Here is a 20,504-nt window from a genome sequence, read left to right as displayed (position 1 = left end):
CTGCTTCACAGACAGAGGCTGCTGCACACACACAGAGGCTGCTTCACAGACAGAGGCTGCTGCACACACACACAGAGGGTGCTGCACACACACAGAGGGTGCTGCACACACACAGAGGCTGCTTCACAGACAGGCTGCTGCAGACACACAGAGGGTGCTGCACACACACAGAGGCTGCTGCACACAGAGGCAGGGTGCTCAGACAGAGACAGACTGCTGCACACACAGGGGCTGCTGAGACAGAGACAGTTACCTGAATGCGGCCGCTCTTCTCGGCGGGCCCCCCCTCCATCATGCCTCGCACGTAGATGTTCATTTTGTACTCACTGCCCCCCCGCAGGCTGAAGCCGAAGCCGGTGGGGCCCCTATGAAGCTCCACCTGGTACTGTCCGCCCTCCGGGGCCAGCTCTACCTGCAACCAGAAGAGGGCAGTGGGTGGGTGAGTGCTCTGGACAGCCCCACCCCTTGAGATCCGAGCTGCCATTGGAGTCAGTGAGGGGTCTGCCCCGCGGTACCCGTGGTACTGTCCTGGCTGCATCTGCTACTGCCCATTGGTACTTAAGGCACTGCCCTGGCTGCAACTGGTACTGCCCATTGGTACTTATGGCACTGCCCTGGCTGCACCTGGTACTGCCCATTGGTACTTAAGGCACTGCCCTGGCTGCACCTGGTACTGCCCATTGGTACTTATGGCACTGCCCTGGCTATGCCTGGCACTGTACAAGCTACACCTCGCACAGCTGAGACTACACCTGGCTCAGTCCTGGTGCACAGACATAATATCGACCTACATTAATATCGAGTTTAAAATATCGTAGGGACAGAATATAGACATCAAGAATATCGGTGACCAGAATATCGACCTGAAGGTAAGAAATATTGTTTTTGTTAATATCGAAGTTAGTAATATTGATAGCCGAAATGTCGATGTTAATAATATCAATGTTTATGTTAGTGTTCTGTATTTTATAAGTATGTGTTCCACACGTTTTGTTATATTTTGTATTTTTTTTTAAATAAATGTATTAAATGTTTAGAAGTTAGTAAAAAAAATGTAAGTACATTTTGCATTTTAGTACTGTAGCAGGTTGTGGGTTTATAGGGGAATAGGGTGGGAAGTAATTTAATTGTAATTAAGTAATGATTACTTTTTATTTATTGGTATTGATAATTAATTTATTGTTAATTAATTATTAATTGGTAATTAATTTTTATTAACCGATTAATTGATAATTATATTAATTGTGTTAACTTTTATGCAGAGCAGGTTGTGGGTTTATTGCGGAATAGGTTGGGAAGTAATTTAATGTTATTAAAGTATTTTTTAATTTTAATTTATTGGTATTTATAATTAATTTTTTGTTAATTTATTACTGATTCATTATTTAATTAAAAAAATAATTTAATTGATAAGTTTGTTATTTTTGCCCTCCTGCTATCCAACGCTTTCCCTACTGTTGCACTCTCTGGAGTTGGAATAGTAATTTTTACCCTCCCGCTATCCAAACGCTTTCCCTACTGTTGCACTCTCTGGAGTTGGAATAGTCATTTTTACCCTCACGCTATCCAACACTTTCTCTTCTGTTGCACTCACTGGAGTGGGAATAGTAATTTTATTTCCTTCTGCTATCCAATATTTTTCTGTATTGTTTTAGTTAATGTTGTGTATAATTTATTTTAAAAAGATTAAAAATATTGTAGTTTTTAAATTTGTTATATATATTTTTTATATTTGTATTTATATTATTTGTGTATGTGTATATATGTACTTATAATTTATAAAATGTTTTTAACAATTTAAGTTATTAAAATATTTATTTATGAATAGTATTAAGTAAGTATATATATTATATTTTATATGTATATGTTTAATTAATTTTAACATTATATGTATTATTTACTTTATTTTACATTTTTTTTAACATTTAAAAAAAACGATATTTTTTACAACAATATTTTGGACCTCGATATGTTTTCGATATTGTGGTAGTCGATATTTTGTGGGTGATTCCTCAGTCCCATTCCACCTCACACTGTCCTAGCTACAGCTGACTGTGCCCCTGCAATGCCTGGCACTTTCCTAGCTACAGCTGGCTCTGCCCCACCTGCACCTGCCAATGCCCTTGCTACACCTAGCACTGCTCTGACTACAGCTAGCTCTACCCCACCTGTACCTGCCACTGCCCTTGCTACACCTATCACTGCTCGAACTACAGCTAGCTCTACCCCAGTGGTGCATGGCCCTTTCGTACCTATGGTGCTGCCCTAGCTGTGCCTGGCACTATACCAGCTACACCTGACACGGCTGTGGCTGCACCTGGCTCAGTCCAATTCCGTCTGGCACTGCCCCGGCTACAGCTGGCTCTGCCCCTGCTATTTCTGGCACTGCTCTTGCTACACCTTGTGCTCCTCTGGCTACAGCTAGCTCTGCCCTAGGCATGCATGGCACTGCCCTAGCCACTCCTGGCAATGCTCTGGCTACAGCTGGCTGTCTGGCTCTGCCCTTGCTATCCTTGGCACTGGCCTTTGGTACACCTGGCACTGCCCTGGCCACTCCTCCAATACTCTGGCTACAGCTGGGTGCCTGGCTCTGCCCTTGCTAGCCTTGGCACTGTCCACCAATACATCTGGCACTGCCCTAGCCACTCCTGGCCAAGCCCTGGCTAGAGAGGGTTGCCTGGCACTGCCCTTGCTAGCCTTGCACTGTCCTTTGGAACACCTGGCACTGCCCTCGCCACTCCTCCAATACTCTGGCTACAGCTGGCTGCCTGGCTCTGCCCTTGCTAGCCTTGGTACTGTCCTTTGGAACACCTGGCACTGCCCTCGCCACTCCTAGCCATGCTCTGGCTACAGCTGGCTGCCTGGCACTTCCCTTGCTAGCCTTGGCACTGTCCTCCAATACATCTGGCACTGCCCTAGCCACTCCTGGCCATGCCCTGGCTAGAGAGGGCTGCCTGGCACTGCCCTTGCTAGCCTTGCACTGTCCTTTGGAACACCTGGCACTGCCCTCGCCACTCCTGGCCGTAACCCTTGCTAGCCTTGGCACTGTACTTTGGAACACCTGGCACTGTTCTGGCTACACCTGGCTCTGATAGTTATAAAAGTGCCTGAGGTGTGGTGCCTTTATGTCCTTAGAGCAGAGACCCCAGGGTTATTCTAGCACTTTAATATCTAGGCACTAGAAGAGTACCTGGGCTCGAGGGCCGGACTGGGAATCCAAAGAAGCCCTGGCAAGTTTATCAGACCAGCCCCTGGTGAAGCACGGCCCGGCCCCCGGAAGCTGCAAAGGCTTGTTTGCTGCTTTTGTTACTGGGGCCGATATTGAAGCACTACTGCAAAACCGCCCCCCAGTAACGAAACCGGCCGCACTGGTGCAAAACCAGCCCCCAGTAACGAAACCGGCCCCACTGCTGCAAAACCAGCCCCCGGTAACAAAATTGGCCTTCAGCAACAAAACCAGCCCCCCCAGTAACAGAACCAGCCCCCAGCAACCAAACCAGCCCATAGCAACAAAACCGGCCCCCACTGCTGCAAAACCAGCCCCCAGTAACAAAACTGGCCTCCAGCAACAAAACCAGCCCCCAGTGACAAGACCGGCCTCCAGCAACAAAACCAGCCCATAGCAACAAAACCAGCCCATAGCAACAAAACCAGCCCCCAGCAACAAAACCAGCCCATAGCAACAAACCAGCCCATAGCAACAAAACCAGCCCCCAGCAACAAAACCAGCCCATAGCAACAAAACCGGCCCCCACTGCTGCAAAACCAGCCCCCAGTGACAAGACCGGCCTCCAGCAACAAAACCAGCCCATAGCAACAAAACCAGCCCATAGCAACAAAACCAGCCCATAGCAACAAAACCAGCCCATAGCAACAAACCAGCCCATAGCAACAAAACCAGCCCCCAGCAACAAAACCAGCCCATAGCAACAAAACCGGCCCCCACTGCTGCAAAACCAGCCCCCAGTAACAAAACTGGCCTCCAGCAACAAAACCAGACCCCAGTGACAAGACCGGCCTCCAGCAACAAAACCAGCCCATAGCAACAAAACCAGCCCATAGCAACAAAACCAGCCCCCAGCAACAAAACCAGCCCATAGCAACAAAAACAGCCCCAAGTAACAAAACCAGCCCCCCAGTACCAAAACCGTCCCGCCGCTGCAAAACCGGCTCCACCCTTCCAGCCTTCTGGGCAGACGCCCAATGCCTGCTAGGGCCAGACCCGCCCTGCTGGGCTCCTATCTCGGCCCCAGGTGGTGAAAGAGCCTCACGCCGTTCTGCAGTTTATCATTTGTGCTGCCACACATGTCCATCAGGTGACTCAAAGCCCATTCTTTTAAAGCCACAGCTCTAGCGACCATTGGCCGTACTGGGTGTAATCCGCTGTGTCCAATAGTATCTAAGGGCCAGATGTACGACCATTTCATTTAGCGCCTCTCAATTTGTGACACATTGCGTGTCGCAAATTGCGAGGCGCTAAATGAAATGTACAACAGTGTGTTTAACACTGTTTGCATTTCCCAATGGGGGTCGCAAAGTGCGAGGCTCATGAATATTAATGAGCCTCTCGCAATTTGCAACCCCATTAGGTATGCCAGCCCTCCAAGGGACGGTGGCCTGCTGGGCTCAGCAGACCACCATGTCTGGGACAGCTTTTAAATGAAGCAGTTATTTTTTTAAAAGCAGCCCGTTTTCCTTAAAGAAAAACGGGGTGCATTTAAAAAAAAAGAAAAGGAAACATTTTCATTTCATTTTTTAAGGACAGTCAATGGTCCCTGAAACCACTGCCTGCCCTTAAAAAATAGTTGCGCATGCATTTGCGGAGGGGAAGGGGTCCCCTGGGGACCTTTTCCCATTTGCAAATGCATTACCACCTACTTGAAGTAGGTAGTAATTGTGAGTGTTTGCGACCGCAATTGCGGTCGCAAAACATTTGTACATGGTTTTGAGACTCGCTATTTGGAAGGGAACGCGCCTTTGAAATAGCAAGTCGCAAAACCTATTTAGCGAGTCGCATAAAAATTGTGACTCGCTAAATAGGCTATGTACATGGCCCAATAGGTTTTTGCATGCGCAAATGGGTTTGTAAACCCGTTTGCGCATGCAAAAACGGGTTGTATACCTGGCCCAAAGTTTCTAGCGAGCACCACCTCCCAGAGGGAGCCTTGGCTGCTCGTCCCCACCACCCTGAGAGAGTCAAGAAGCCAAAAGAAGTCAAGTGCCCGTGCAGTTGGAGGGCACCAGTATTGTGGCACTGGGACACCCGGGGTAAACAAGAGTGCCCACTCAGAGACTGCCTGTGCTTCATTTGTAAAACAGCATACAGCCCAAGATATTCCTCAGGAGGCCACCGCAGTTTTCACCACAGACAGGCCCTGTTGAAGCTGCCCAACTCCAGTATTAACAGCACCTCCTACCCATCAAACGCCACTTGCTACCCATCGGACGCCACATACTACCCATCAAACTCCACCCACGAACCATCAAACTCCAAATACGTACCATCGAAGCCACCCACTAACCATCAAACTCCACCACTAACCATTGAACGCCACCTACTAACCATCGAACGCCACTCGCTAACCATTGAACGCCACCTACTACCCATCAAACACTTCCTGCTACCCATCAAATGCCACCCACTAACCATCGAACACCATCTACAAACCATTGAACGACACCTGCTACCCAGCGAACGCACCTACTAACCATCAAACACCACCAACTAGCCAACGAATCGCCACCTACTAACCATTGAACACCACCCACTAACCATCAAACACCACCCACTAACCATCGAACGACACCTACTAACCATTGAACACCACCCACTAACCATCGAACACCACCCACTAACCATCAAATGTCACCTACTACCTATCGAACACTACCTACTACCCATTGTACACCTCCCACTAACCATGAGAATGCCTGCTGTGGTCTTGTGTTTTCTTGTCCCTCTAGAGAAGCAATGAGTACCTCTAGTTAGACGACTCCGATAGTTGGTGGTCTGTACCTGGCCTTGTGGTTCTCTGGACCCCACTGGTTGTGGGGACCGGGGCCCCTGGGTCACAGGACTGGACGGCGTTCTCTTTTCATCCACTTCGATCTCTGCGGCTTCGGAAATACTATCCCCATCTGAGGTAAAACAAAGGACACCAAATCAGTGAGGTGCATCGTTGGCCAAGAAGAGACAAAAACCAGCGACAACACTTAGTGACCAAAGAGAGACAAACACAAGAACCAGCGACAAGAGTCAGTGACCACAAAGACACGAACAGAAGAACAAGCAACAAGCCTTAGTGACCACAGAGAGACAAACACAAGAACCAGAGACAAGACTTAGTGACCACAGAGAGACAAACAGAAAAAGCAGCGAGAAGCCTTGGTGGCAACAAAGACACAAACAGAAGAACAAGTGACAAGCCTCAGTGACCACAGAAAGACAAACAGAAGAACAAGCGACAAGTCTCAGTGACCACAGAGAGACAAACAGAATGACCAGCAACAAACCTTAAAGACCGCAGAGACACAAACAGAACAAGCAACAAGCCACAGAAATCACAGAGAGACAAGCAGAAGAACCAGCAAGAAGACGTAGTGGTCACAGAGGGACAAACAGACCACAGAGACACTAACAGAAGAACCAGCAAGAAGCCTTGGTGACCACAGACACACAAACAGAAGAACCAGTGACAAGCCTTAGTTACAGCAGAAACACAAATGGAAGAAATAGTGGCAAACCCCAGTGACCACAGAGACAGAAATGTGAGAAACTGGGTTCTTGTTGCAGTAGCCCCCACTTTTTGCCTGGTTTTTGATGCAACTTTGAGTGAGGTGTACGGGGTCCCTGCTAATCAAGTTCCCAGTACCAGTGTTCTTTCTCTTAAACTGTACCATAATCCGCAGCACTTCAGCAACCTCTATAAGTCCCTAGTTAAAGGTACCCCTGGTACCAGGGGATTGGCCCTGAAGCAGGTGAAGAAGGGGCTGCAGCACAATTTGTGCCACCCCAGGGTCCCCTCACCAAGAGCATGCACACTGCCATTGCAGGCTGTGTGTCTTGGTGCAGAGAAATCTGAAGAGTCGACTTGGCGCACATGCGAACCAGGCAGCTTCAGGCAGTGGAGGATGCGAGCCCTCTTTCCTGATCCACACTTGGCAGGAGGACAGGTGAGAAAATCTGGTAAATTAGGAGGTGGGTCCCAATTCAGCCATCGTCACCCCTAAGGTGGGGCAGGCGATGTGGGCCCCACTTTTCATTTCCCTCCATCTTGGTTTGAGGGGTAATTAGCCAATTAGGGTCAGTGTAGTGTCCCTTTCCACAAGAAATGGTCACTTAGAGGGTGTTGACACCCTAAAGGTAAGTAGCCCATTGGCTACCTCCTGTCACTCCCTTTAATGCCCCTAAATGTAGCATTTAGGTGGCATCCCTGGACCTTGCAACTTAGATTCAGCTGATACAGAGAAGAAAAGGACAAAGAAGAGCTGCTGGCCCGAAGACTGAAGCCCTGCTGATGAAAATTGGCGCTAAAACCTGTCTGCTACCTTAAGGACTCGACAATCGTGGTGTGACGTCTCGTCCTGCAACTGTGATGCTTCCAATAACTCTGGAGCTCCTCCAGCATTTGACAAATCGCCAAAGAACTCCCTTGGAGTAGAGGTACTGTTCCCCTGCAGTCTGCAGGCACTGAACCCGCGAAGTTAGGTTTGTCGACTTGCTGCTCCTCGGCGACTCTGATGCAGCACTTAAAACAAAAGTGGTACACCAGCTTCGGAGGATCAGATCTGTCTCTCCACCAAGTTTGGAGACACCAGGATCTACCAGAGCCATGCCGCACCAATACCCGGGGTACCGCACCCCATACAGCATCCAGCGAAATGAAGATTCCAATCCGGATTCCAACTGCCAGGAAGCAAGCACCCATCAAGGGACATCGAGACCCCTGAGACCCACTTCGTGAGTGGCCCAGCTGTCCCGAAATTGCCTCTCCAGGCCGCCTACTCCTGACAACAAGGACATCTTGACACACGCCACCTGGCTGACCTAGCTGCTCTGCACCAGGCCGAACAACCTTGGCAACGTTGATCCAGCGGTACTCCAGTGGTCCTGAGGCTCTTGCGGCCTGCTTTCTCAAGTGGGACCCCTCGGGCTTACCTCTAGTCCCTTTGTGCAGTGTGCTTCCAAGTGGCCCCTTCTTCATAGCACATTGGGCCTGGTCTTGTCACCTACTTACATTCTGAAGGGGATCCCTCCGTATGATTTTATATGCCTTTTGTTCTTTTCTCCCATTGACTTCAATGGTGCGTCATTGCACACAAAAGTAATTCATTTTGCGAACTTGAAAAATTCATAACTTAAAAAGTACTTACTGTAGAACGAAGTTCTTGGTCTGAAAAATCACACACAAATCGGTTTTAAGGGGAATGTTAATGTTATGTCTGCTTATAAAGCACTCTAATGCCAAAATAAGGTGTCTAAGCGCTAGTTTGATGCTTCTAGTCACTGAATAACCCAGCAAATGAAATGGAAGAGAAAATCCAGGTCTTCAAGCGTTTTCTGAATGCTAAATGATCAGATGTAGCTCTGAGATAGGGGGGTAGGCCATTCGAGGCCTTGGATGCTTCCAGCACAAATCCTCTTCCCTCCCACTTCAGCGATGAAATCTAGGGATGACCACCAAGTTGGCAGAGGACGAGCGTAGGGGTCTACTCAGTGTGTACCAGGAAATACTCTTCCTTAAAAAGAGGGGCCCTGCTGGTGAAGTGCCTTGTGCACCAAGCAAAGAGCTTTAAAGATGATTCTCACTCGCACTCGATGTGGCGGACCAGCCGAAACACCACGTGACGCCAGGATCCTCACCATCCACAGAGGCCATATCTACAGGCCCTGGTCGCCGTAGGCAGGCCTGCGGAGGCTGGTTGCACGGTGTAGATGGTGCCGGCGATTTGAGGCAGGTGGCTGGGGCAGGGGCTCCATGGTTCCATAGCATCGCAACAGAAGTTACGAGACGCCTGTCTCTCTCGGCCTGCTCCACAGGTTTGGCGCTGAGCACAGACCGGCATCATCCGCTGGCAAACTGCGGACGCAAGGACATTCAGTAGCGTACAGAATTAATGCACTTCTTCCTCATTGCCAGACGCTGCAGGGGGTTGAGGGTCGAGAAACCCGAAAGGCCGCGCGCTGCGCACGATAGCACGGCAAGCGGCGGTGACTACCGCCCCTCCCCCCTCCTCTCCCGCAAGACTTGGAGGATCAACCGACAGAGACAGAGACCCCACCACAGCAAGCAGCTGACTCGGTTACACTCACGGACATCATGGTCACCCTACAGCTAATCCAGTCTTCGATAGGCACGATCTCCACTGATATCTCTCTGATCCGCGCTGATTACTCCAAGCTTTCAGGGAGACTGACGGAAGTGAAGTCCACAACGACGGTGCTGACCACTGACACAGCACAACTCCAACGCCAGGTAAGTCAGCTAGAAATAGACAGCAAACATATCCTCGCCAAGCTGGATAATCAGGAAGGCCGGGCAAGGCGCAACAATATACGCATCATTGGAGTGCCAGAAACTGCAGGTGGTCCGGCCCTAGACCTTTTCATCGAAGACCTGGTCAAAAACCAACTGCAGCCGTGAGGTCTATCGAGCTTCTTGTCGGTTGAGAGGGCACACCGAGTACCTGGTGGGAGGCCCAGGCCTGGAGCTCCTCCCCAGACCTATCCTGGCACGCATCTTTAATTTTCGCGACCGAAACGTAATCCTGCAGGCGGACAGAATCGCCCCGCCGATTTGTTTGGACAACCAAGTGATCACGATGTACCCGGATTACACAGCGGCAGTATCCAAGCAACGTCGAGGGTTTATGGATGTTAAAAAGGAACTAAGAGCCAGGGACTTCAAATACTCCATGCTCTTTCTGGCAAAACTAAGAGTGGAGGCGGAGGGGAAGGCTTGGTTTTTCCTAACGCCGGAGGAGGCCCGAGACTGGCTGGACAGATGGCGCCCAGCGGTTAAACCTGCAAAGACCAGAACCCAGCAACAGCACCAACGCCAGGACTCGCAAAGATCCGGATCGGGGGAATCCAGTGGTAAGGGGGACTAAAACAATTGCGAGACGGTGGTTAGAGACTCTTTGTTGACTTGTGGAGTATATGGTCCCCCCCAACGGGGGCCGCACTGTTCTTTTCAGCAGTATGCAACTTGCGCACCCAGTGCGCCTATGGACCACACCATGAATCTGTGGGCAAGAATTGAGACTCAGGGGAAGAAGTAAGCCGTTGCTACGACGTCAAATGAGGGGGCCACAGCTGCTCTTGGACAATCTCTCACCCCCCCACGCAAGTACTTGTTATGGGATCAAAGCACTCTGCTCAGTTGGGGAGGCAGGTAGTTTGGGATCTGCCGGGCAGGGAGGCAGGGAGGAGGGGGGGGTGAAGAAAGGGACGCTTCTTGGTTTGTTATTTTTAATCGATTTCTACAATGACACACACATCGATCGGCTAGGGCATACATCTCATGCAATTCCCATCCCCAGTACCGCTATAACATAACTGGCACACACTAACCGGCAGACGGTCGCCGCGGATAGTCTGACCCACAGCCCAATGGGCCCGGCCCCCCCTAACGGTGCTCTCATGAAACGTAAATGGCCTGGGAGATAAGATCAAAAGAGGGCTTATCCTGCAATATATCAAGCGCAAAGGTCCAGCAATAGTCCTGATGCAAGAGACGCACCTAACAGGTTCGGCCACTAAGGCCCTTGATAGATGGGGATATACCATGGTGGTCCACTCGGAATTCACCTCAAGCTCCCGAGGGGTGGGGATTCTACTTAATAAACGATTCCCACTTATACTCACTGACGCCAAGACGGACGACCAAGGGTGCTTTGCGGGACTAACATGCCAATGGGAGGGGAGGACATATAACCTGGTGTTGGTGTATGTACCGCCAGCGTTACACCATACAGCCCTCCCAGCCCTCGGTACATGTCTATTATCCTTACCGGTGGGCGACACTATTATAGGGGGAGATTTCAATGCGGTGAGGGATGCCTCCCTTGACAAACATCCCCCCAGAGACTCCCCTCACGCTCATGTCAAGTTGACAGGATTTACCGAGGCCATTGGTTTAACAGACGTGTGGAGAACAACCCACCCAGACAATAAGGAATACACATTTCACTCTGGCGTACACAATAGCCTCTCCAGGATTGATTCCATATTCATGCTCACGGCAGGGCTGGATCACGTAGCGGGGATCCAACACCTACCCCGCGGAATATCGGACCACTCATCACTATACATGGCGCTCTCCTCTCCTCATATTCTGCGTCAGAGAGTGTTCCCCATACACCCGGGTTACCTCCAAGACCCCACGATAGGCAAGGGACTCAGTGCAACCACGAACCACTATTTGCCGAAAATGTGAAATCCGTGTCCTCCCCCGTAACACTCTGGGAAGCCTATAAAACAGTACTGCGAGGACAGGCAATCTCATTGATAGCCGGGCACAAGAAAACGCAGAGACAGCAAATGGAAGATCTTGAGAGGGAGGTGGCGGACGCAGAGGCGACTCACGCACTAGATTTGACAACTGACTCCTTACATGCGCTGAGTCTCGTACAGCAGGAATTTAAAACATTCGCATAAGAGGTGGCGCCGGCAAAACTCACGGCCACAGGACATACTATATATGAAGCAGGGGACAAGGCAGGTAAGCTACTGGCCTGGCTAGCCAAACAGGATCGAGCCAGTAGGTGGATAGCTCAGATCCATAGGGAGAACGGAGAGATAGCTAGGGACCCGCAGCAAATAGTGGACTCACTCGCCACTTATTAGAGAGAGGTATACACACCGACAGCCACTAACACATTAGAAGATAACCTCGCATTCCTGAAAGATGTTCGCATGCCCTCTTTGCCAGACGATGCGGTCTCGGCGCTTGAAGCCGAGCTAACTGAGGACGAACTAGCATCTGCCATTGCGACGCTCCAACCTGGGAAGGCATTGGGCCTGAATGGCGTGCCGGTTGAACTCTATAAAAAAATGACAACACACCTTACGCCACATCTCCTAAATATGTACCACGCCAGTCTAGAAAAGGGCGAGCTCCCAGAGGACCAGTCGCAATTCACAAGACTGGGAAACCACAGCAAGAATGTGCCTCTTACAGGCCAATCTCCCTTATTGATGCTGAGGCAAAAATCCTGGCCAAGGTGCTGGCGCTTCGCCTCCAGCCATACCTCACTGCCTTGATCCACTGTAACACGGCCCTCAATCTTCGTAGACTTTACGGAGTAATAGCTCGTAGTCCCACAATCGCGGAGGATGCGGTCATGCTCTCATTGGACGCCCGCATGGCGTTCGACATGGTAGAATGGCCCTTCCTTTTTGCAGTGCTCCGGCACATGGGGTTTGGCCCCAAGTTCTGCGCCTGGGTACATCTACACCAAACCCATGGCACATGTCGTGGCCAATGGTCGCACTTCAGAGAACTTCCCTCTGGGCAAAGGAATGAGACAGGGATGCCCGCTCTTCCCCCTCCTGTTCGCTATAGTACTCGAACCACTGGCGGCGTGGATCCGCCAAGACCCTGTCATCAGGGGACTCAAGTAGCCGATGGGATGGGAGGGCCGCATATCACTGTATGCGGATGACATCCTACTCTATATGGCGTCTCCCACTAGATCGCTGAACTGTCTCCTTGACATCTGTGCGGCCTATGGCAAAGCCTCGGGCTACACCATTAACTGGTCGAAATCATCGCTTTTTCTCCTCCATGGCCCCCCTCCTAAACTGCTGTGGAGTTGTGACATTCACATAGCAGAAAGAGGCTTTAAGTACCTCGGCATATATATATAACCCCACAGGAGTCACACTTCATCGAAGAAAATCTCATGAAACCGCTGACACGCCTCCGCCGCGATGTGAAGCACTGCGCTCTCTTTCACTTACATTGCTGGGCAGAGCGGCGCTTTTTAAAATGATGTCATTGCCCAGATTTCTATACGTCCTTCAAAATACCCCCTTCCACGTCTCCCCCTCCTTTTTTACCTTGATTAACGCCGCAGTAACCAAACTTCTCTGGGACGGCGGAACAGTTCTCATCGCCATGACCAAACTCGTTAGGGGATGGTACGATGGAGGGATCGTTCTCCCAAACATAAACACTTACTACAGGGCATCGCAACTCACGGCAATAAACCAGTGGCTTCCCGCACCACAAGACGATCCCGCATTCCGTATGGATCGCCACCTCCTTGACACAGAAGGAATAATGGGAGCCCTATATAACAACCCCAAGAAACAACATTACACGGCCCCACGGCTCACACACTACAAGTTTGGCATGAGACACAGAGGAAGATGGGGTGGGCGGGGATTCTCACACAGGTGACACCACTGTGGGACACTCGGAAACTCGGGAGGCTGAGAAACACAAAGGTATTCCAACAATGGGACCTAATCGGGATCTCCAGGGTGGGAGACTTGTGGCAGAAGGGCGGGGTTGTCCCTTTCACCCAACTACAGGACACATAAACTGGCACAAACCGAACGCTATAGATACACTCAAATAAGACATGCCTTACAGGCAGCGATCCCACCAGGCACACAACTACCTGAATCCTCCTCATTAGAGGACAGGCTTCTCACAGACCACCTCCAAACAAAAGCCATCTCCTTGACGTATCGTAAAATAATAAACAACCAATCTGATCCGACAGCAGTCCTTAAGGAGAAATGGGAGGCAGAGGTCGGCGACCTAGACGAGGAGAAGTGGCAGACGGCCCTGATGTCCCCGAGGGAGGTGGCGATACCCTCCACCCTTAGATTACTCCAATTAAAAATCCTACACCGAATCTATTATACAAGGACCCTGCTTCACAAAATAGGTAAGGCGCAAACTTCACTTTGCCTCCGACAATGCGGTGCCGAGGGTACTTTCTGGCACACACTTTGGATCTGCCCACGGATCGCATCTTACTGGACCTCGGTGGTACGACCATGTCCCAGGTCACCAACATAGTCATCCCGCTCACTCCAAAATCTTGTCTAGTTAATATCTGGGAGCCCACAGACTTGAATCATGCAGACCGTGACTGGGTGACATTAGGGATGACTCTGGCCAAACGCAATATAGCACGGCGTTGGGGTTCGGAGCCACTCCGACGTCACGGCAATGGTGTCTAGACATGGACCACACAATGGTGACAGAGAAATCAGTGTACATACACAGAGGATGCCCTAAGAAATGGACTCGGATTTGGGGTAAGTGGAATCACTATCAGGGTGACATCTGCGAACCTCCCCCACTCGTGCAGGTATCTGGGGATAGCGACTGACCAATACGAAGGAGCGAGACAGGGCTAGCTACATTACATTACATTACACCCAAGGGACGCGGGCGGGTAGCTGGAGGTATTATCAAGTGCATGATGGTATGTCATATATATGTATGTTTGGATTATTGCTGAGATATGCCAATGACTACACGTTATTCTACTGGAATTGTATTGATGTATGCCAAATATTCAATAAAACTTTTTCCCCCCCCAAAAAAAAAAGATGATTCTCTTCCTAGCTGGAAGCCGGTGAAGTTTCTTGATTGCCTGGGAGGCCGACTGGTACTTGGAAATCTTAAAAAGACCAGAGCTGCCACATTTAGTAAGGTCTGTAGATTATTCAAAATGCACTGGTGTGCGTGGAAGTAGCGCCCGTTACAATAATCTATCCATGATAGTACCAGTGCCGTAATCACGGTCTTCCGTAAATCAGGCGGAATGAAAACCCAGACCTTCTTTGCCATATATAAGATTGCAAAGGCAGGTGAAGTGGCCGCAGTGACCTGATCTGTGTAAGACAATTTGTCATTCAGGACGACTCCCAGGTTCCTGGCTGGCTTAACTGGAAACGGAGGAGTTCCAAGCTCTGAAGGCCACCACAGTGGAGACCAGAACGAGGGCTGAGCCCGACCAGCACCACCTCGGTCTTCCTGGCATTAAGCTTAAGACAATTCGAAGCCATCCAGCAAATACATTCTCTCATACAGTGGCAGAAATAGCTGGCAACCTCCTGGTCACCTGGAGTGACCGACACCACAATCTGTGTGTCATCGGCATAGGACGTTAATGTAAAGCCAAAAGGGCGCATTCATTCTATGAGGGGCGTAACCTAAATGTTAAAAAGTGTCGGACTCATCGGGGATCCCCGCGGGACCCCGCAAGGGAGAGAGAAAGCAGCTGAGGATATGACAGATTGCTCCTGGTCTGTGAGAAAGGAGTTGATCAAGTTCCATGCTGAACCAGTCACCCCGATCCTGCCTAACCGATGCTTCAGCAGCCCATGGCTCACCGTGTCGAAGGCTGCCGACAGATCAAGCAGGATAAGGTCGGCTCTCCCTCCCTGGTCGAGGGACATCCGGATCTCCTCTGTAGCCTTGATAAGGGCTGTCTCCGTGCTGTTTCCTGATTGAGACCCGTATTGGGTAGCGTCTAGCAGACTATTTTTCTGGACATTGTCCACTAGCTGCTCGTTCGTGGCTCTATCAATGATTTTTGAAGGTTGGCATATGCAAGAAATAGGTCGATAGCTGCCTGTATCTGAGGAGTCAAGTGCAGCTTTCTTTTTTAGCAAAGGTCTGACCGACACTATCTTCCAGACCGAGGGAAAAGTTCCAGATGGACACAGCAGACTAGAAATATCAGCAAGCGTTGGCCCTGATCTCAGCAGCCACAGATGCGACTCGAGGAGGACGTGGGTCTCCTGGCGAGCCAGATTTAGAGGATTCTATCCTTTTACTGACTTCTTGCGATGAAGGGGAATACAATGAGATAGTGACGGAGCTGCCACGACTTGTGAACAAGGCTCTGTGACTCGTGAGAAGCAGGAGTTACAGATGGAAAACGTGTTGTAAACCTCCTGTACTTTGCTTGCGGCAGAATGCAGGCGCTAACGAGTCGCGAAAGGATTGACTATATTCTGTTGTCACCAAGGATGTGTCAGCAGTATGTGTGTTTTTTATAGTTAGAAACTGTTATTTTGAAGAATTCCCTGCGTCTTTAATGTTCCCAGTAAAAGAAGACTTTGCTTTGGAGATCATGGCTTTGTATATAGCAGACCACCCTTGTCTCTGGCCCTCTCCTCCTCACTATAACTCATTCTCCACTTTCTTTCATGTTTTCAGCATGACTGCCTAAGAGCCATGAGTTCATCAGAGAACCAGAGTGCCGCTGGATGCCGTCGCTTCATTCTGGAACACTTTCATGGGTATTTTTGTATAAATTGGTCTCAGATTTATTCTTGAGTGCGTGTCTCATTTATTGCCTCTGTGAGTACAAGTGCTCAGCATCGCTTTCTGATGAGCCCAACTGCTCGCCCGCACCACCACAAAAGACAGCGTTCGTATTATCTAGTTTCGCCAGTGTACAAATCTGCGTCTCCCTGGACACTCGGCACACTGTACTTCGGTTTAGTGCAGTATATAGAGAGCCAGCGTCCTACACAGAAACACAAGAACCCGCGAGAAGCCCTAGTGACCACAGAGACACAAACAGAAGAACCAGTGAGAAGCCTCAGTGACCACAGACACACAACAAAGAACCAATGAGAAGCCCTAGTGACCACAGCGACACAAACAGAAGAAACAGTGAGAAGCCTCAGTGACCACAGAGACACCACAGAGACACAACGAAGAACCAGTGAGAAGCCTCAGTGGCCACGGAGACACAAAGAAGAACCAATGAGAAGCCCTAGTGACCACAGCGACACAAAAAGAAGAACCAGTGAGAAGCCTCAGTGACCAGAGAGACACAAACAGAAGAACCAGTGAGCAGCCTCAGTGACCACAGAGACACAACAAAGAACCAATGAGAAGTCCTAGTGACCACAGCAACACAAACAGAAGAAACAGTGAGAAGCCTCAGTGACCACAGAGACACAAACAGAAGAACCAGTGAGAAGCCTCAGTGACCACAGAGACACACGAAGAACCAGTGAGAAGCCTCAGTGACCACGGAGACACAAAGAAGAACCAGTGAGAAGCCTCAGTGACCACGGAGACACAAACAGAAGAACCAGTGAGAAGCCTCAGTGACCAGAGAGACACAAACAGAAGAACCAGTGAGAAGCCTCAGTGACCAGAGAGACACAACAAAGAACCAATGAGAAGTCCTAGTGACCACAGCAACACAAACAGAAGAATCAGTGAGAAGCCTCAGTGACCACAGAGACACAAACAGAAGAACCAGTGAGAAGCCTCAGTGACCAGAGAGACACAAACAGAAGAACCAGTGAGAAGCCTCAGTGACCAGAGAGGCACAACAAAGAACCAATGAGAAGTCCTAGCGACCACAGCAACACAAACAGAAGAACCAGTGAGAAGCCTCAGTGACCACAGAGACACAAACAGAAGAACCAGTGAGAAGCCTCAGTGACCAGAGAGACACAAACAGAAGAACCAGTGAGAAGCCTCAGTCACCACAGAGACACAGCGAAGAACCAGTGAGAAGCCTCAGTGACCACAGCGACACAAAAAGAAGAACCAGTAAGAAGCCTCAGTGACCAGAGAGACACAAACAGAAGAACCAGCGAGAAGCCTCAGTGACCACAGATCACACTGAGGAACCAGTGAGAAGCCTCCCGCACCCAACATGGACGCGAGGATGCATCTTGCGAATGGCGAGCAGGAGCCGCCGCCCGGGCTCGCGGAAAGTGTTCTTGGGGAAGGACTTTCCGCGAACCTACTACCAGCCTTTATTGCTGTTTTCTTAATATAAGATGCCCCCTCGCATCCAAAAGACCCGCGCCGGCACCGCGCAGGAAGAAACAGCACCACACGCGGCAGAGCGCGCATAGTGATCATGTGGTTTGCGTATGAAAAATGTATATTTGAATCCAAGATTTTACCTGAGCTATGAGTGAAAAAGAGGGCGTGTAAGGGTGCGACAGCCCTCCCTATGATGGCGACGTGTCACGTGACACCGCTGCACAGTGCCTCTGCTGAGTATTCCAGCACCTCTTTCTTCAGGACTTGTTCTCTGAATGAAGAGTGCTTGGAAGCCCGCTGGTGACCACTTGGCGCTATATAACATGAATGAGCCAGTTTGTGGTTCTGGTGTGAGCGGTGGAGTGTGTTTGCTCAGGGCACCCCATCCCAGAGGCCACTGGGCCTCCATGGAGCTGATCATGGGATCCGGAATTGAAACCCCAGTCATTTGGTGACTCTGGTACCGGGGCACCCCAGGACAGCGCCTGCTAGAAACCCCCGCCAGAGCCCAAACACGACAGGCAGCGGCGGGGGGTCCTCGGGCATGATGAGGGGGTATCTTTGTGGGCAGCCCTTCTGGGGGCGGATTTCACAGCTTCGCCCCAAAGACAAAGAGCTGGCACCCTACGGATGCTTTACAGCAGCTTCACTGCTGGCCACAGGAGGGCGCCAGAGTGCAAAACATGGTCTCAAAATGGCCAAGTTCGAGGAGGAAGGCAGCACACACTCGGGAAAGGATAACTTTGGGGGGCTCAAAATCTTTGTACCAGGGCTGAAACTGTTCTATCCCCTCACCTGAGACGGTTCATCCTGGGCGCAGGCAGGGGGCGCTCGTCTCGAGGAGAGGGGCTCACGCAGTGTTACCCCCTCACCTGAGACAGTTCATCCTGGGCGCAGGCAAGGGGCGCTCGTCTCCAGAAGAGGGGCTCACGCAGTGTTACCCCCTCACCTGAGACAGTTCATCCTGGGCGCAGGCAGGGGGCGCTCGCCTCCAGGGGATGCACTCACGCAGTGTGGTCCCCTCACCTGAGACGGTTCATCCTGGGCGCAGGCAGGGGGTGCTCGTCTCCAGGGGAAGCTCTCTCGCAGTGTTGTACCCTCACCTGAGACGGTTCATCCTGGGCGCAGGCAGGGGGTGCTCGTCTCCAGGGGAAGCTCTCTCGCAGTGTGGTCCCCTCACCTGAGACGGTTCATCATGGGCGCAGGCAAGGGGCGCTCGTCTCCAGAAGAGGGGCTCACGCAGTGTGGTCCCCTCACCTGAGACGGTTCATCCTGGGCGCAGGCAAGGGGCGCTCGTCTCCAGAAGAGGGGCTCACGCAGTGTTACCCCCTCACCTGAGACAGTTCATCCTGGGCGCAGGCAGGGGGCGCTCGCCTCCAGGGGATGCACTCACGCAGTGTGGTCCCCTCACCTGAGACGGTTCATCCTGGGCGCAGGCAGGGGGCGCTCGTCTCCAGGGGAAGCTCTCTCGCAGTGTGGTCCCCTCACCTGAGACGGTTCATCCTGGGCGCAGGCAGGGGGTGCTCGTCTCCAGGGGAAGCTCTCTCGCAGTGTTGTACCCTCACCTGAGACGGTTCATCCTGGGTGTAGGCAGTGGGCGCTCGTCTCCAGGGAAAGCTCTCTCGCAGTGTGGTCCCCTCACCTGAGACGGTTCATCCTGGGCGCAGGCAGGGGGCGCTCGTCTCCAGGGGCAGCACTCTCGCAGTGTGGTCCCCTCACCTGAGACGGTTCATCCTGGGCGCAGGCAGGGGGCGCTCGTCTCCAGGGGAAGCTCTCTCGCAGTGTGGTCCCCTCACCTGAGACGGTTCATCCTGGGCGCAGGCAGGGGGCGCTCGTCTCCAGGGGAAGCACTCACGCAGTGTGGTCCCCTCACCTGAGACGGTTCATCATGGGCGCAGGCAGGGGGCGCCCGTCTCCAGGGGAAGCTCTGACGCAGTGTGGTCCTCTCGCCTGAGACGGTTCATCCTGGGCGCAGGCAGGGGGCGCTCGTCTCCAGGGGAAGCACTCACGCAGTGTGGTCCCAGGTCCCCTCACCTGAGACGGTTCATCCTGGGCGCAGGCAGGGGGCGCTCGTCTCCAGGGGAAGCTCTCTCGCAGTGTGGTCCCCTCACCTGAGACGGTTCATCCTGGGCGCAGGCAGGGGGCGCTCGTCTCCAGGGGAAGCGCTCACGCAGTGTGGTCCCCTCACCTGAGACGGTTCATCCTGGGCGCAGGCAGGGGGCGCTCGTCTCCAGGGGAAGCACTCACGCAGTGTGGTCCCCTCACCTGAGAGAGTTCATCCTGGGCGCAGGCAGGGGGCGCTCGTCTCCAGGGGAAGCTCTCTCGCAGTGTGGTCCCCTCACCTGAGTCGGTACATCCTCGGTGCAGGCAGGGGGCGCTCGTCTCCAGGGGTTGGGCTCACGCAGTGTGGTCCCCCCACCTGAGGCGGTTCATCATGGGCGCATGCAGGGGGCGCTCGTCTCCAGGGGAAGCACTCACGCAGTGTGGTCCCCTCACCTGAGACGGTTCATCATGGACGCAGGCAGGGGGCGCCCGTCTCCAGGGGAAGCTCTGACGCAGTGTGGTCCTCTCGCCTGAGACGGTTCATCCTGGGCGCAGGCAGGGGCCGCTCGTCTCCAGGGGAAGCACTCTCGCAGTGTGGTCCCCTCACCTGAGACGGTTCATCCTGGGCGCAGGCAGGGGGCGCTGGTCTCCAGGGGAAGCTCTCTTGCAGTGTGGTCCCCTCACCTG

The 20,504-nt window shown here is 51.8% G+C and overlaps 1 protein-coding gene across 2 annotated transcripts in view; it reads right to left on the bottom strand.

Moving 5' to 3' along the window:
• MAGIX (MAGI family member, X-linked) overlaps positions 1–20,504 on the bottom strand; it is a 463,247-nt gene that overhangs the window by 60,897 nt on the left and 381,846 nt on the right. For both annotated transcript variants that reach the window (XM_085629880.1, XM_085629879.1), the window contains exons 11-12: positions 6,017–6,138; positions 254–412 (exon numbers count right to left, since the gene is read on the bottom strand). In XM_085629880.1, coding sequence (XP_085486006.1) covers positions 254–412; positions 6,017–6,138 — 281 coding nt within the window. The remainder of the gene's footprint in view (positions 1–253; positions 413–6,016; positions 6,139–20,504) is intronic.

This window comes from Triturus cristatus, chromosome 10, assembly GCF_964204655.1.
Source record: "Triturus cristatus chromosome 10, aTriCri1.1, whole genome shotgun sequence".
In the NCBI taxonomy this organism is placed as follows: domain Eukaryota; kingdom Metazoa; phylum Chordata; class Amphibia; order Caudata; family Salamandridae; genus Triturus; species Triturus cristatus.
This window is presented reverse-complemented; position numbering and strand designations above follow the sequence as displayed.